The sequence below is a fragment of the Drosophila sechellia genome, chromosome 3L (assembly GCF_004382195.2).
Source record: "Drosophila sechellia strain sech25 chromosome 3L, ASM438219v1, whole genome shotgun sequence".
Taxonomy (NCBI): Eukaryota; Metazoa; Arthropoda; class Insecta; order Diptera; family Drosophilidae; genus Drosophila; species Drosophila sechellia.
Window position 1 is genome coordinate 24,522,100 of NC_045951.1, and position 16,800 is coordinate 24,538,899.

A 16,800-nucleotide genomic window follows, 5' to 3' on the forward strand; every position below is an offset into this window, starting at 1 on the left:
CGGTTACTGATGAAATGCTTGCGATGTTTATAGAATTTTATGAGCATACAGTAAAGATAATGCTAGCTGGAAATAATTCTCTTTGGGCGGAAGGTCGTGTTACCGTGCGCTTATATTGGCGCAAGCGATCTTTTGATTTTATCAACGTTTTGTACGTGAAAGAACTGCAGTGCAATTTTATGTCTGTCGCGAAAGCCAACAAAAATGGAAAATAATGAAGCGAAAATAATGGGCAGACATGAAGTTTTGTTAAAAGCACAAAATAAAAACGGGTTGTATATATTTGAAAACGAAATAACGAAGTGTTTTGTCTCGCAGCTTATAAGAGTGCAAATGGAAAAATGGCACAATCGCTTCGATCACTTGAATTACACAAGTTTAGAAAGGATGGCCAGAAATGGCATGGTGTTCGGCTTGGATGCAAACATGAATTTTCATATAAAAGAACATGTCTGTGAAACGTGTGCAAAATGTAAGATTTGCGGAAAGAAATTCGGTAAAAGATCAAAGATTAGGTCTGCGGACATTCTTGCCCTTGCACACTGACATGCTAATGAATAAGCTCTGCATTGGCGGTGCACGGTATTTTGCGACGTTTATAGACGATAAAACGCGCTATGGGTCTGTATGCTTCTTAAAGACAAGAGACAAAATACTTGAAAAATTTAAGGAGAATGAAGTATTTGTCGAGACAACGGCCGAGAGTATGTTAGTGAGAAATTTAGCAATTTCTTGGTGAGTAATGGCATAAAACGGCAACTAACTGTTCCCTACACTCCCCAGCAAAATGGTGTGGCGGAGCGTGCCAATAGAACATTGGTGGAGATGGCACGGAGCATGCTAGTTCTTGCGTCTGTTGGCGAGATGTTTTGGGCAGAGGCTATTAATACGGCTGCCTATCTGCGAAATCGATCTGAGACGTCAACGTTGCCTGCAGTGACGCCGTACGAGGCGTGGTCGGGCAAGAAGCCATCGGTATCTCACCTTAGAGTGTTTGTCGCGAGGGCGATTGAACTGGATAAAACTAACCGGAAGAAGTTCAAACCAAAACGTGTTGAGTACATGTTGGTCGGATACTCCGAGACTGCGAAGTCGTATCGTTTGCACAACCTTGAAAAGCAAACGACGGCGCAGGCTAAGGAATGGAGAGATTCGATGCAGAAAGAGATTGATTCGCTGCGTGCCAACAATACATTGTCATTGGAAGAGCTACCTAAAGGTGAAAAGCTGATTGGCTGTAAATGGTTTTTTTTTCTGTGAAGAGAGATCACTTGTGCACACTGGAGCGGTTCAAATACCGGTTGGTCGCAAAGGGTTGCGCTCAACGTTTTTGCATTAATTACAATAAAACGTTTTCTCCTGTTGCACGTTATTCATCAATAAGGTTGGTGATAGTCCTGTTGAGTACAAAATGTACATGCATCAGAGCTGACAGATGTGGTATATATGAAGCAACCGGAAGGGTTTGTGGATAAGAGCTATTCTGAGCGCGGTCTCAAACAAAACGGCCGTATCTGGAACGAGAAGTTGGACGAGGTGCTTCAAGGATTTGGCTTTGTTCCTTGCGTTAGTGAAGCTTGCATATATACACGAAAGGTTGGAAATAACTTCACTATTATTGTCGTATACGTTGACGACCTAATAGTGGCGAGTTCGAACAAACAAGAACTGAACAACGTGAAGGCGCTTGTATCTGGCGCATTCGATGTGGTCGATGGCGACGTTCTCAAACATTTCCTGGGTATGGAAATCGAGCGCGATGGTGAACTTGGCACTCTCCAATTGGCCACAAACAGTTTATTGTAAGGCCAACGCGTTACCATTGGAGACAGGCTTTCAAGTAAAATGTAATGAAGAAAGCTGCCAACGTGTCAACCAAAAGGCGCATCAGTAATTGATCAGCTCCCTGATGTAACACAACCAGATATCTTACTTTTCGTAACGAAGCTTGCACAACGAAATGTCGACCCGCACATGGAGCATGAAGTGGGTGCCAAACGAATATTGCGACATTTGAAGCGCACCACAGAGCTGACGTTGCACTACCAAAGCAATGGTCAGCCCATCCTTGGTTATGTCGACGCGGACTGGGCTGGATCGGAAGTCCTTTAGTGGCTGGTCCTTCTTCGCTGCAGGTGCTGCATTTACTTGGGGGTCCAAGAAGCAATCGGTCGTGGCACTGAGTATTACGGAGGTTTTCGTCAGCAGCTAAAGAAGCGGTGTATATTATGAAACTTGTTGGTGAAATGGGCTTAGCCGATGTCCCGGCAGTGTAGATATACAGCGACAACCAGAGTGCACTGAGCCTTGCAAAGAACTACAAATTTCATATCATCATACAAGAGATTTGTACAAGAATAAGAAAATTGAAATCGTGTATGTACCAACGGAAAATATTCAGATGTGCTAACTAAAAACTTGTGTAAGGTTAAACATTTTAAATTTGTTGATATGATGGGATTGCATTGAATATGTTTATTTTTTGTTTGAGTTTGTAAAGCTTTCAGAAAGAGTGTTGAGAATATTAATATTACTGGCAACGCTGTATGTCCCCTTTTAAATAACGTCATGGAAACCCTGACTAGAACTTCGCTTTTCGTGTAATCGATTTGTGAGCCGTAATCCGTAGTCGAATGAAGTTATAATACATATAATAAAGATTCTTACATAACCTAATAAATTGACCTCGATCATATATATATTAATTATATTATATTAGTATATATATTTTTTATTATATATACAATTATTTTACTCGTTTATTTGAATATTTAAACGTAGGATTGCTTTCATTGTTTTGGATTTGGTTCTGCTATCTTAAATCCGCGTTCCGGTCGTTCTTCTAGTCCAAATCCAAAGTGACCATATCTTCTCTTTCTTAAAATCTACCTAATTCAATGCGATAGAAATCTTGTCGATAACATTATATATCTACATATATCACAATAAGGCGGCAAATAAAAATGGGATGTTTACATTCGGGCAAGCTGTCTCTTGATTGATTTTTAGTTTAATTGATTAGTTTAAGCGTAACAGCCTCAAGGATTTTCTTATATGGGAACGGTCTTTCATAATGGTCAATATAAAAGCGCGGCTTACTCTATATGGGTCACGATACTTGGGTGCACACTTCTTACAATGCCCTGCAGTTACATCAGCATTGTGAATATCAACAAAATTATCATTACGGGCCAGTGACTGACGCATATTTTCATTCGCTTCGTCCCTTACCATATCCAGATATCGCGGTTTTTCTTGACTAAATTTCTCTTCCAAATATTCGGTGAGCTGACAGCGTTGCTCGCATCCAATTTACAATGTAATAGGGGCCTCTTCTGTGTTACACTGCATTTAGTTGTATTCTACACGGTAATAGGTCTTAGACCACGGTTCACACACTCAACTTGCCCATTTGCCTGAGAGGCCGCTGGGTCTACCATGATATCAACATTATGTCGGAAATTATTCTACGAGGCCGCCTATAGTATTCGGAATATTTTCCAACGATCAATTTACTTCTTTAGTACTGCGGACAGAATATTGACAGAATATAATTTAACTGTGAACGTATTGCATCAATGATCACCAACATGTGATTGTAGAATGCATGAAATTTCTTAATTATATCTTCTTGCTATCGACTTGGAACACAAATATACGCAGTTTCCCCTTATTTTTCTATCTTACACTATCCCATCTAACAACACAAAATTTTCAACTTCACCATCTTTCACTCCTCTCACACTGGACGTATTTCCTGATCTCTTATCTGTTCGGTCAATATCATGAGGGGATGCACCTACAACCTCAACCTCCGGGGAAAATGTAACGGATTTAACACGTTTCTTAGAATTACAAAGTGCATAACGTTTCCTAGGTTGAGAAGGACTCGTAGTTCCTTAGGGTTCAGAAAGTCCGCAGGGCTTTAGTAGTGCAGGAGGATTATAAGACCACAAGACTTAACGGGGCCACGAGGTTCGATAGGCCACTAAGTTGAAAAGGTAGAACATCTCTTGACGGAATCGGACACGGATTATAAATCCATTCAACTTCTTTCAGTACCTCTGTTTGCCTACTAAGCGCATATACAATGCCATGTTTGACCCCGGCCTATGTGCTTTATAATAATTAAATCTTTCCAATTCAAGAGATCAACGGGCAATACGAAAATGTATAGCCTTTTTTTTCAGGGCTTAAAGGAACTGTAGTCGGTAAATATCAAACAAAGCTTAGGTTCCGGTTATATACGGAAACGACACAAAACATAAATGATTGCCAAGGTCTCCAGTTCAAAACTATGACAACGAGATTTCGCGGATATCCGGCTGTCGGTTCAATAAAATAGCCCGAAATACATGGCAACTCGCATCCGTATGCAATTCGATTTCAGAATGAGGATTAACTGCAAGAATGCGTACTTTTCGGGACCCGACAAGGGAAATGGCTCCCCTTTTCTAAGAAGGTCAGTTAACGGCTTTGCCACACTCGAAAAGTTTGGAACGAACTTTCTTAAATAATAAAATAAACCTTTACAATGGAATGTAAAGTTTTGCTATTAATTGGTTCCGGATATTGTTTTATAGTAGTAAATGTGTGTCGATAGGCACAATTACTTGAACACTAACATCATAATCAAGGTACTCTATTCGTTTGTGCAGTCCCAGTCCCTTGTTAAAGTTTTGCAACATAATGGACCAAAACTCAAAATATTTAAGTTTGTTTCTTAGATCAAAATTGGTTTTGGCCCGAAAATCGTCCTCTAGCATAAGTACGTACACTCATACACATTTATTTATTAACTTACAAAAGCAAGCACATTCTATTTTTAGATTTATAACTTTCTCAATTTTAAGCGAGCGAAGAGAGGGCGATTTTGGCCGTCACTAAAAAAGTAGCTGCACAGTGCAAACCCAATGAATACCCGTTACGCATCCTGTTATTCTAGTGTCTTTGTTTATACATAAATACATACATTAATGATTTGTAAAATCATGTAAAAAATGTATATTTGTACTCACAATTTTAAATTGAAAAAGAACAGAGACACTGCGTCAAATTATAAGCAATCGCTTTTTATTGCCGCTAACATGTAAGTTAACAAACAATCAAGTTCATATTCTTTTAGCAACTAAGTAGCTTCCCATAAACGATGCTGACGCACCCCATGATCCCGTTCTCTGCCCTGAGAACGTTCGGCGTTGGGAAGCCGGCGCTTCCCATTTTTAGTGTTGCGCTGCGCCGAGAGTAATGCTGAGTAATGCTCTACAAAGGACAGAAAGACCTCTGGACCAGAAAACTGCAAAGGTGTCATTTTTTGCCACTCGACTCACACCGAACTATTTTGTGTGCGGGTGCTACCCGCCACGCACATCGAGGGTACTTACAAACACACAGTATACATCTGCACATGCAGAAAGCCACCCGGTTGTGTGAGCACCCGAATCAATACGGTACTCTGCGTCGCGGGCGCCGATCACACTCGGCACTCATAATGGAGGATAGAGAAGACAAACAGTCAGAAAAAGACAAATGCCTAAAAAGGGATAAGTGACAAAAACACTTATGAGTTTACTGTTAGAGAGATATATATTTCCATGTTCTGTTCCACAATGTCGCGAAACATGTTCCAATTTGTTTTGTGGTTAAATAAGGGGAGTCATTGTTGCTTTCTTCTAGCCCACCATGTAATGTAATTAATATTGGGGAACGGTCGGAAGAGAGGTCTAGGCATGATTTTATTGTTAGGTTCTCGCATGTTATATTTCTTGTAATGCAGAAGTCAATTAAATCCGGTAGTTTATTTGTGTCAGTTGGTCAGTACTCCTGTGTTTAGAGCACGGCTATTGTACGCACTATACACTTGTGCGTACACTTATTGAGTTCAATTCGGGTGTTTGAATCTAACTGACTCGCTGCTGCGAGGGCTTCGCCTTTTATTCATTCTTACATAGGTTCTTATCATCTAATTATATAATGCAGCGCTCGTAAGACGCCGCAGTCTGCGTTGGTAAATGCAGCTGAGTTTTATTCTTAAATCTATGTTTGAGGCCTCCCGCGTGGTCATGTCACTTGACACTCCGGCAATAGGCCGCTGCAATCGTACTCATCTGTGGTTTCCACTTATGCTGTCCCGTGACATGTTTATTACAGCCCATAAATAGAACATATGTATAGTTTGCCTACTTATGTCTAAACACATATTTAGACAGCTATTATTTTTTCTTATTGCTTCATACAGTTGACGTCCCTTTGCAGTGGTATGTCTGGGCCGCCAAGTTATGTATTTGGCATTATAGTCACCTCCTGCCAAGTACCGATTTCCCAGTGATCTTAGAAAATTGAGGTATTGGTCTTTTGTATTTTTAAATTTAGGTGGTCAATAAAGATCAGATATATTTATTGGACCCGTTGTGTCTGAGGTCGATATAGTAGTAGCCTGTATGTAGTCCTTTTTGAATCCATCGAGCTCAATGCACTTGATGCTTTTTTTTAATTATTACTGCAGTACCACCATGAGCCTTATTATCTAGGTATGTTTATATAAGTCTTCTCAGTTGAGTGTGTTTCAGAAATGAGCATGACGTTAATTAGCTTTTCATTTAAGAATGTTTTTAGTTCAAGTATATGTCGTGCAAGTCCGTTAGCATTCCAGATGGCGATTGTTAGATTGTCAAGTTTGGATAATAAAAGCGTGAAAATGTTCATCATATTTGTCATTTGGCCTATTAATTGTTTCGTCAAAATCATTTTGTGCAGTTTGGCTTAATTGAGTTGAAGCAGGCTGTATACCAGGTACAATAGTAGGTTGAGTTGTTGAGTTGGTTTGATGGCTAGTTACTTGGTTATTATTTAAAACTTCGGCATAGGATATAGCTGGCGTCTTTAAGCATACTACGTAAAAAGAAAGAAAAAAAACATGTGAAAAAAACACAATTCATTGTTTGGCCACGTGATGGTTGTGAAATTCGGTTTGGCTAAATTTTTGTTGCATACCCCTTTTAAGGAAATAAATATTGCATACCTTTTATTGCCTAGCTCAAAAAAAAAAGACTGACGAGATAAATTTCGTTGCATACCCGATAAAAATCTATTATATTACATACCTTTTCCTCCCATATTTAATAAGGTTACTGTGAATGCTGAGGTTAGGTGTGAATTACCACTTACAACTGACATAATCAAGTCCGTACCAGAGTTCTGTGGCACGCAAGATGAGTATGTGGCCTGGAGGCAATCGAAAATATACGCCTACGACCTATTCAAGTCCTATAATGGCAGTAGTGCTGTGCTACCAAGCTGTAGATATCCTACGAAACAAATTCGAGGCGAAGATGGAGCTTTACTCGTATCTCACAATACTTGCCGTCTGCCTGGATCTGGCCAGAGAGGCGGAAGCCTCTCTCAATAATGTTGTCCAAGATACTCCTAAGGCAAAAGACCCCAAGCAGGAGTATGAGAAGGCATCAAAGGCTGCAGTCGAAGATATCGACAATGACAATGAGTACGCTCCAAGCGATGACTCACTGAATTTTTTAGAATTTAAGATGTTTATTGACACCGGCGCGGCAAAAAATTACATTAAGTCCGTAAAGGAGCTAAAGAATGTAAAACCGGTCCGTTCTCGATGAGCTCAATACATGGCTCCACCGAAATCAAGCAGAAGTGCTTTATGAAGGTTTTCAAGCACACCTCTCCATTCTTCCTATTGAATTCGCTCAAATCGTTTGACGCTATTATAGGCTTAAACCTGTTAACTCAGGCCGGAGCCAAGTTGAACCTAGCTGAGGACTCTCTGGAGTATCAGGGCGTTTGTGAAAAACTTCGCTATTTCAGTGTAAACTTCAATGACGTGAATGACATTGTGGTACCTGCCTCCGTTAAAAAGAAGTTCAAGGACACAATTTTGGGGAGGTTTTCTCTACTTCAAATGAAGCTCTCCCCGTTTCAACACCGCGGTCTCTGCCCTAAAAGAAGTCGTTAGCCCTGACGTTGTATACGCGATTCATTGCGATTTGCCCACTCTAACACGACCTCATTACGCATTTCCTGGCTAACCAATTCCGTCACTGCAAGAATGTCGTGTCAGATATAACAGATAGGAACGAGCAATTAGAAATCGTCACTGGAGAACACAATAGTGCGCACCCAGCCGCGCAGGAAAATATTAAGCAAGTCCTTCGTGACTACTGTTTTCTTAAAATGGGAATTGGTTGATAATTGCAGGGTCTGCACCCAAGCAAAGTATGACAGGCACCTAAAGAAGGAAGAGCTCGGGGAAACACCCCATTTACACTGGCGAAATGGTGCATATTGACATATTCTCAACCGACAGGAAGCTATTCCTGACTTGCATTGACAAATTTTCTAAATTTGCAATAGTGCAACCAGTGGTGTCCAGAACAATAGTGGACATCACAGGAGCCCTGCTGCAGATTATTAACTTTGTAACGAACTGATTTTCTTATTTCGCTCGCTACGGCAGCGGCTAGCTCAGAGAGTTTGTGCGTTCGTCCCACCAAATTTATGATTTGTGTGATTGCCCGACCAAGGAAAAGCAATGGGTTATTAATATAGCCGTTTATTCTACTGTTTCATATATTAGATCTTCGGAGATCTCACTACTCCTGCGGCGTTTCTCCTGCAACGCCTTGCCTCCGTGGTACTGCTTGTTCCTTGACGCGGACGACGAGTCGGCCCGCCGAGACTAGGAAGTTATGGGGCAGGGTGTATCGACCTTGGGCGAGGCAACGCTCGTCCTGGGACCACCTTTGCCGACCACTGACTCCACTGACCCTTACGGACACGCCAAGTTCTTGCCTTCCCTTCTGAAGGTCCATCTGCCGGCCGGAACGGATGTAGGATGTTATGGGGCAGGGTGTATCGTCCACGGGCGAGGCAACGCTCGGCCTGGGACCACCTTTGCTGGCCACTGACTCCACTGATCCTTTCGTCACGCCAGATCCTCCTCCTCCACTCCCAGGATCCCCACTTGCTTGTGGTGATCGTCCTTCCGCGTCCTTCGGGCTTCTTGCCGCCCGATGCTTGCACTGCTCCTTTCCTTCTGACCGCGCGTTCACACTTCCGAAGTCCTTCTGTTAACACTCCGACGCTCCGCCTTCTTCCGTACGCGATCTCGCTGTCTCACTAACTATCTCCTCTCCTCCGCCTTCAGACCCCGTTCCGACTGCGCGCTGACCGCGCGACTCGCGCCGGTACTCTCCTCGACTATCCTCGCGTACGTACCCCTCGCGTGTTGAGACTGACTGGCCGAGCTGCACTTGCGCCGTCGCTTTATAGGGGGGATCCCGTTATTTCCCCTTTCGAGCACGGCCCGCTGGGGTACAAGGTCCAACAGTTGTACCGTTAGTTCACGGTGCGTCCTCTTTGTGCACGCACCGTTACCGGTCGACCTCTGTGCCCTTGGTCAACTCGAGTCCAAGGTCCAGATCGGTACCGTTAGTTCACGGTGCGTCTTCTTTGTGCCTGTCCGACATCCGCACCGTTACCGTTCGACCCCTGTGCCCTTGGCCCGCTCGAGTCCAAGACCTAACGGGGTACCGTTAATTCACGGGCTCTCCGCTTTGCACCGCGGCTGTTGCTAGGCCTCTCCCCTACACGAGATTTGTGGGGAGTTTTAAGACTCCTCACAACTTTTTTCCCAATATCAAAACGGTATATTGCGACAACGAACCCGCATTCAACTCATAAACTGTCACCTCAATGCTCAAGAACAGCTTCGACATTGACATAGTGAGTGCGCCCCCACTCCACAGCTCGACCAATGGCCAAGTTGAACGGTTCCACAGCACATTGGCAGAAATTGCCAGATGTCTTAAGCTAGACAAAAAGACCAATGACACAGTAGAACTAATCCTGAGGGCAACGGTAGAATATATCAAAACCATGCACTCGGTCACTCGTGGGATGCCAATTGAGGTTATTCACTCAGGGGCCCAACGAGCGTTGCTAAATTATAAAAAAAATATCGAAAAATGTTTCGAAAATGTGAGCGTGGCAGTTTTGTGTGGATTTAGGGCGTTATAGTGGGCGCTGCAAAAATCGATAGAAATTTACAAGACTGGCGCCGCGTCTTTGTCTTTAGAATATTTATGCTGAGAGCAAGACCTAATCGGATTGATCCTGATCAAGAATATATATACTTTACTTCCAACGAATCTAGTATACCTTTTTATTCTACAACTAACGGGAAATGGTGAATTTAGGCTTGATGTATGTTCTAAAATAGTCATTCAGTAATGTAAACTTGCCTTGTAAAAATGGTATTTGTAGCATTTAAACAAACGAACTTTGTAAAACCAAAAACTATGCAAAATTGCACTTTCTCCGCCCGCGTAAAATTGAGAACGCTAGAAATCTATTAAGAGAATGTGCTTGGTTGTGTAAGTAAAAAATAAACGTTAATGTGTATAAGTGCGCGTACTTATGCTAGAGGACGATTTTCGGGCCAAAACCAATTTTGATCTAAGAAACAAACTTTCCTATTTTGAGTTTTTGCCCAGTTTGTTGTCTCGTTAACAAGAGACTGTGGGTAATATCTTTTACAGCATTAATATTAAGTTTAGCAATATTTCAACTTATGATAAAATATAGTTGTGATCTGGAATTGTTATCATTACATCTGTAATATAAATCAAGTTTTTCAAAAATGAAAATACATTTTAAAAAATATATTTTATTAAATTATACAACCATACATAGTTATAAGTTAATATTTATAAAATAAATAGAAATTTGAGACCTGTTTAATGGAAAATTGATTTCTTGAGGCACGGCGTGCGGTCACATCGTTGTCTACTAGACAATGTCTACTCTAATTTTTCTCACGTCGCAAGCTGAATACCCTAATGACAAATATTCTAATATAAAGTCATTTTTGAATTTAAGTTTGGTATATTAGGTACATAGATTCGGCTATTACTATTTCAAAATGTATATTTTCTAATATTTAAATAATAATAACGTTTAGGCAATGCAAAGCAAGAAGGATATCTTTTGTAAAATTTACAATGCATGAGCATACATGTGCACACATACAGTTGGCGGCTGTCAATGTGTTTACTGTAGAGCTCTCCGCTTTCTCACTCTAGAACACAAATTCCAGAGAGTCTGGAGCCATCTCTAAAACCACGCCGAAAAAAACGTGTGCAAAAAAATCGTATGGCGCTACGCATCTTGTTATTCTAGTGTCTTTGGCTTATCCAAATCCCACAGTGTCAACGCGTTCCACTACAGTCACGCGCGTATGCTACATCGTCAGAGGTACGCTGCAGCGCTCCTATCGCCTATTGGCCTATCGTCCGATGCTGACGCTGCGATGGAGGTGATGTAGGAACGGCCCCGCTTGCAGAACAATGACTGCAGCAGGAGTAGTGGGAACAAGCGCGGTTTGGAGGAGGAAGCATGTGCTGTATGTATATATATAATTTAATTTTGTAATTATATATATTTTTATTTTCTATTTCGGGTCTCGTAGCCGCCAGAATTCAACTTATCAATCAACTTTACGGCACCTCAACTGTGCAGCATTTTCTTCGTTACATGATTTGTGCATAAATAACACATAGTGCAAATCATACCAAGCTGTTTAAAGCTTTAACTTTAATTCATTCCCGGTTGTTGCGTTGTTGAACAACAATTTGTTGCAATATGTATGAATTTGATTATATTCAGACAAAGTTAGAGGCAGTGAACATTAAAAGTAATTTCGTTCGTACACTTACATAATGAGTACAGAGCCAACTAACGAAAGCTGTTGCTAATTCCGCTTACCTCAGTTGGGGGGAGATTTTAAAGCTCGCCTCGAAAAGAATTGCCAAATCAACCTTTGTTGGCGGCATTTTTCCGTGTGATTGTGGCCATCAGCAGCATTCACTCCGGAATAGGGCACCCTCGCTGTCCACTCATGGGCTTCCTAAATTCGCTGGATGCTATGCTAACTGGCTGGTCATCCTGACCTCACAAACATAGAAAACCTGCAGCATCTACGATCATGTCTGATGGACACTGCACTGGAAACCATTCGCTCACTGGAAATATCGCATGGCAACTATGCTAAATGTTTTGCAATGCTTCTATGTTTTAGGAACAAGAACACAGCAAATCGATTTCAAGAAGCGAAAAGACTGACTCTTCGTTTAAATTGCCTCAAGAGTGGTCATCAACTGAAGCAGTCCAACTCCGGCAATTGCCGTGCCTGCGGATCTAAGCACCACACCCTGCTTCATCTGGGAAACTTGGCCTCGCCTTCACCACAATCGCTTTACTCTAAACTCGCAACATGCCGAAGAACCCTCTGCCTGGAATGTCTACTGCTCTTTTGGCACAGGATCTTAGCACAGACACTAGAATAATAGAATAGAATATTCTAGTGTCTTTGATCTTGGTAAACATGTTGCGCCGCTAATACTGCCACCGTACTATTGATAAACGATCCGAAACCTTTGTTACTTACCGTTCCCTTCTCTACTGCACCGATTCGTGATCAATCTCAACTTCAGAAGACAAAGTCATCCACTAGCATTTCGGGAAAAGGCGATACTAGTTTTGAGACAAATGCACTATGGGGAATTTGATCCTTTTTTTTTTTACATAAATGTGTATTTTTTTTTAATTTTGAAAAAATTTTTTTTTACTGATTAAAAATTGTTCAAAGGTTCATGCTGTGTTACACAAGTGTAAATAAACAGTCAAATGTTAAAAATTAGCAGATGTAAAATCATCTGTTGCAAACATAAAGCATGCGCCATCGGTGAACTCCCTCTTCCGCGAGAAGTCATTGAATTGTCGTGAATTTGAACATGTATGATTTGATGATTCTCATTGTGTAAAGGAATATGAAAATTACTTATTTTTTAACGTTGAAATAGATACGGAAGAATATATTGAGTAAAAAAAATAATAATTCTAAAGGTATGTATAATTATCATCGTATCTTAAATCGTTTATGAGATATTAATTTATGCTAAAAAAAAAACATGTCAAATTCCCTCGTAAATCACTGTACACTATTAAAACAATACAGCCATCTACCTCACTCTACTTGCATTCACCCTTAATTGATCGAGATGGACTTCGAGTAGAATGTCGGCTGAAAAACTATTCATTGGATTTCAATGACCGTAAACTAGTCATCGTTACGAATGACCTTACCGAGCAGTGAATGAGCTCCATCTGCAGACTCTGTTGAAAGCCACTCAACCAACGGGGAGAGTATGTCGGGTCTCGCAGCCGCTAACAGTTGCTAAATTTGATAGACAAAATTAAACTCTTCGGCTGTGCAGCAATAGAGACGCTGCGGTAGAATATAAGCACGCCTCTACGACTTTTGGCTCAGCGTTCTACAATTATTTGGCTAATGATAATGATCATTCGCATTCGTATATAATTCGTATATGTCGTTCTACCAACAAATATAATATCACAAATATAATATAATATATCACAAAAAAAAAAAAAAAAAAAAAAAAAACAACTACATTTCTTACTGGATTCATGAAGTTAGAGACTATATTTCGGTTGTATATTTTGATTGCTAATTTTCGTTTAAAATGCATTATCTATAAGCTGTGTATGCTTCCTTCTTGTCTAAAAAGAAAAAAAAAACTATTTGATAATTATAATTTTGCGTGTTGAAGGTGCTACGTAACTAAATATACCCTGTTCTCGTAGAGGAAGTGTTTCCGACCTTATAAAGTATATATATTCATGATCAAGATTACTGACCATGTCTATCCGTCCGTATGAATATCGAGATCTAAGAAACTTTAAAAGCTGGAAATTGGACTTGCAGATTCCGCGATTTCGACGTATAAAAGAACAGACAAACATGGCAGGTAGGAATTGTACTTCATTGCGTATTGCACAAATTCTGCACGCTTAACAGCATATTTCTAGTTATAGTGCCATCTCGACGCTATTTTGAACAGATCGACATATCAAGTATAACTTATTCATTCGAAAGTGCTTCCTTCGACATACTTTTCGAAGAAGTTACTCTTCTAGTCAACGAGTACCGGATATAAAAAAAGACTCCTGGTTTTAATATAATGGTGTCTTTTTAGGAGAGTCGTAAAATAGTATTTCATTAAATAATAATATAATATTATATTTATAACTATTATAATATTAATAATATTTAATAAGAAAATTTCTCACGTGATGAATTACAAATATTTTCAGGTTCTGTGTTTATCCCCTACGTACGAGTTGGCAATTCAAACTGGAGAAGTGGCTGCGCGAATGGGACAATTTTGCCGGGAAATAAAGCTAAGATTTGCGGTCCGTGGAGAAGAGGGTATGTTATTTTACCATATTTCAAACACTTAAAAAAATTTATTCCGTTTTACATTAAAGTTGACCGCAGTAAAAAAATTGAAGAACACATTTTGATTGGTACCCCAGGAAAACTTTTGGATTGGGGAATAAAATTTCGTTTATTTGATATGAAGAAAATAACCGTTTTTGTATTGGATGAAGCAGATGTAATGATAGCCACCCAAGGTCATCATGATCAATGCATTCGAATACACAAGTATGTATATATTGTATAGTATTACCCAACCTCACCTTGTCTTGTTACACCCCTTGCCCGTGGGGTAAGAGGATATACCACATTCGTTGAAAATTATTAAGCCGGTATGAGGAAGCGTTTCCAACCATATAAAGTATATATATGCTTGATCAGTATCAATAGCTGAATCGATCTGACCAAAGACTCTAGAATAACAAAATGTTTAACGCCATAGGATTTTTTGACACACGATTTTTTCGGCGTGGCTCTAGAGGTGGCTATAGGCTCTCTATAATTTTTGTTCGAGAGCGAGAGAGCGGAGAGCGAAACAGCGAAAAGCTCTTTACTTTCACTTTACAGTGATAGCAGACAACTGTATGTGTGCACACGTATGCTCATGCATTATAAATTTGACAAAATATGCCCTTCACCTTAGAAGTTCTAAGACTTTAAATCTATATTATTTTTGATCAATTTGCACCATTTGAAAAATTATTGGTTTGCATTGCCTTAACGTTATTATTATTTAAATATTGCTTAGAAATTGTAATAGCTGAATCTATGTACATGTCGGAGATTGAGTAGATCTAACGTATTATTTGAATTCTTATTTGAATGTTACCGAAATTATGTGGTTAATCCGTTATGTTAAGAAGGAGCAGCGAATAATAAAATTCACGGAAAGCGTTCCGTTATTGAGTGGGCATCATTTGTGTGTGTTTCAAATGAGCATGGCGCCTGTTGTTGTTGGTAGAGTTTCGTGGAAACGAAGTAAGGATAATGAAATAATTAAGTGAAGTTGAGGAATAGAAGAAAAGCATCGAGAGGGCGATGCTTAAGTTAATTAGTCTGGTTTGAACGATCGAAGGGACAACACACAGGCGACTTCCTGAGCTGGACTATATGGACGCTGAATGAATGCTAAATCGCGCTCGGCTTCTCCGACATACATAATATACCAAAATAAATTTAAAAAATGACTTTATATTAGAATATTTGTCATTAGAGTAATCAGCTTGCGACGTGTGAAATATTAATAAGGCAACGATTGATTAGTGCTTGTGTCCGCACTTCGTGCCTCAAGATATAACTTTTACAATAAACAGTTTTAATATTTTTATTTATTTTTTAAATTTGTATTACTATAATACACATTAAAGTTTTTGAAATAAATTTAAAAATAATAAAAAACAAATGTGTATAAAAAAATGTATTGTTGAGCAATGCAATAAGTTCATGTAAACGGTAGCAAATTCGAGCAGCGATTTTAAAAAACGAATTTAAAAAATTTTAAAATTATAATAGTCATATTGCTACGAAACTGTCCAAAACTCCAAATATGTAAATTCGTTTCTTCGATCAGAATTCATTTTGGCTCAAAATAGTCTTCGAGCACAAGTACGCACACATATACACGTTCTCGTCTATTGTTTTTACTCACACAAGCAAGCAATTTCTATTTATAGATTTCTTACTCTCTCAGCGTAAGCGAGCGGGCGGAGCGCAATTTTGGCCGTCACCGAAAAAGTGGCTGCATAGTGCAAAACCAATGTATGGCCGTTACGCATCTTGTTATTCTAGTGTCTTTGATCTGACCCTGTTCTTCTGTCCATCCGTATGAACGTCAAGATCTCAGGAACTATAAAAGCTGGAAGGTTGAGAATAAGCATACAGAACTGCCACACCTACAATTTTAAGCAATGTTTTGACATTTTTTCATATTTTCATTAGTCCTCTTAATTCTATCGATTTGCTAAAAAACTTTTTTTTTTTTTAATATAATGTGGTCTAATAAAAAATCTATAATAGAATTGTTTCGGTTTATTATCTTGTATCATACAATAACAACTCTTAACGAGCTAAAAATCAAGTAACGATCGCACCATCCGCATACAACAGTTTGGAAACAACATGTCTGACGAAAAATGCACTTCAACAGCCACTAACCACTAACTTTAGTAAAGAATTTGACTCAGTCAATAATTCTCTTCTAGTGTTGAAACTTGATTTATTAGGTTTACCTGTTGATCTTCTAAAACGGACGCAACGGGTCCTCTTCAAAAGACATTTTTCTTGTATTCTCCAAGTCACATCCGGTGTACGACCTTCCCCTAGTAATAAAAAAATAAATATGCCTCCAGCCTCCAAATGTCCTTATTTTGCCATTTGAACTCACAATCCGATCTAGATAGCTTTTAAATATGTTCCCGTGATAATGTACTAAACTTAAATGGCTCCAAGTGTAATGTTATGACCTTTTCCGTATCAAC

The 16,800-nt window shown here is 39.7% G+C and overlaps 1 protein-coding gene across 6 annotated transcripts in view; it reads left to right on the plus strand.

Annotated features, from left to right (window-relative positions):
* The window catches only part of LOC116800892 (DEAD-box helicase Dbp80), a 75,468-nt gene that overhangs the window by 15,037 nt on the left and 43,631 nt on the right, over positions 1-16,800 (plus strand). For all 6 annotated transcript variants that reach the window (XM_032717261.1, XM_032717263.1, XM_032717262.1 and 3 more), the window contains 2 exons: positions 14,200-14,314; positions 14,374-14,551. In XM_032717261.1, coding sequence (XP_032573152.1) covers positions 14,200-14,314; positions 14,374-14,551 — 293 coding nt within the window. The remainder of the gene's footprint in view (positions 1-14,199; positions 14,315-14,373; positions 14,552-16,800) is intronic.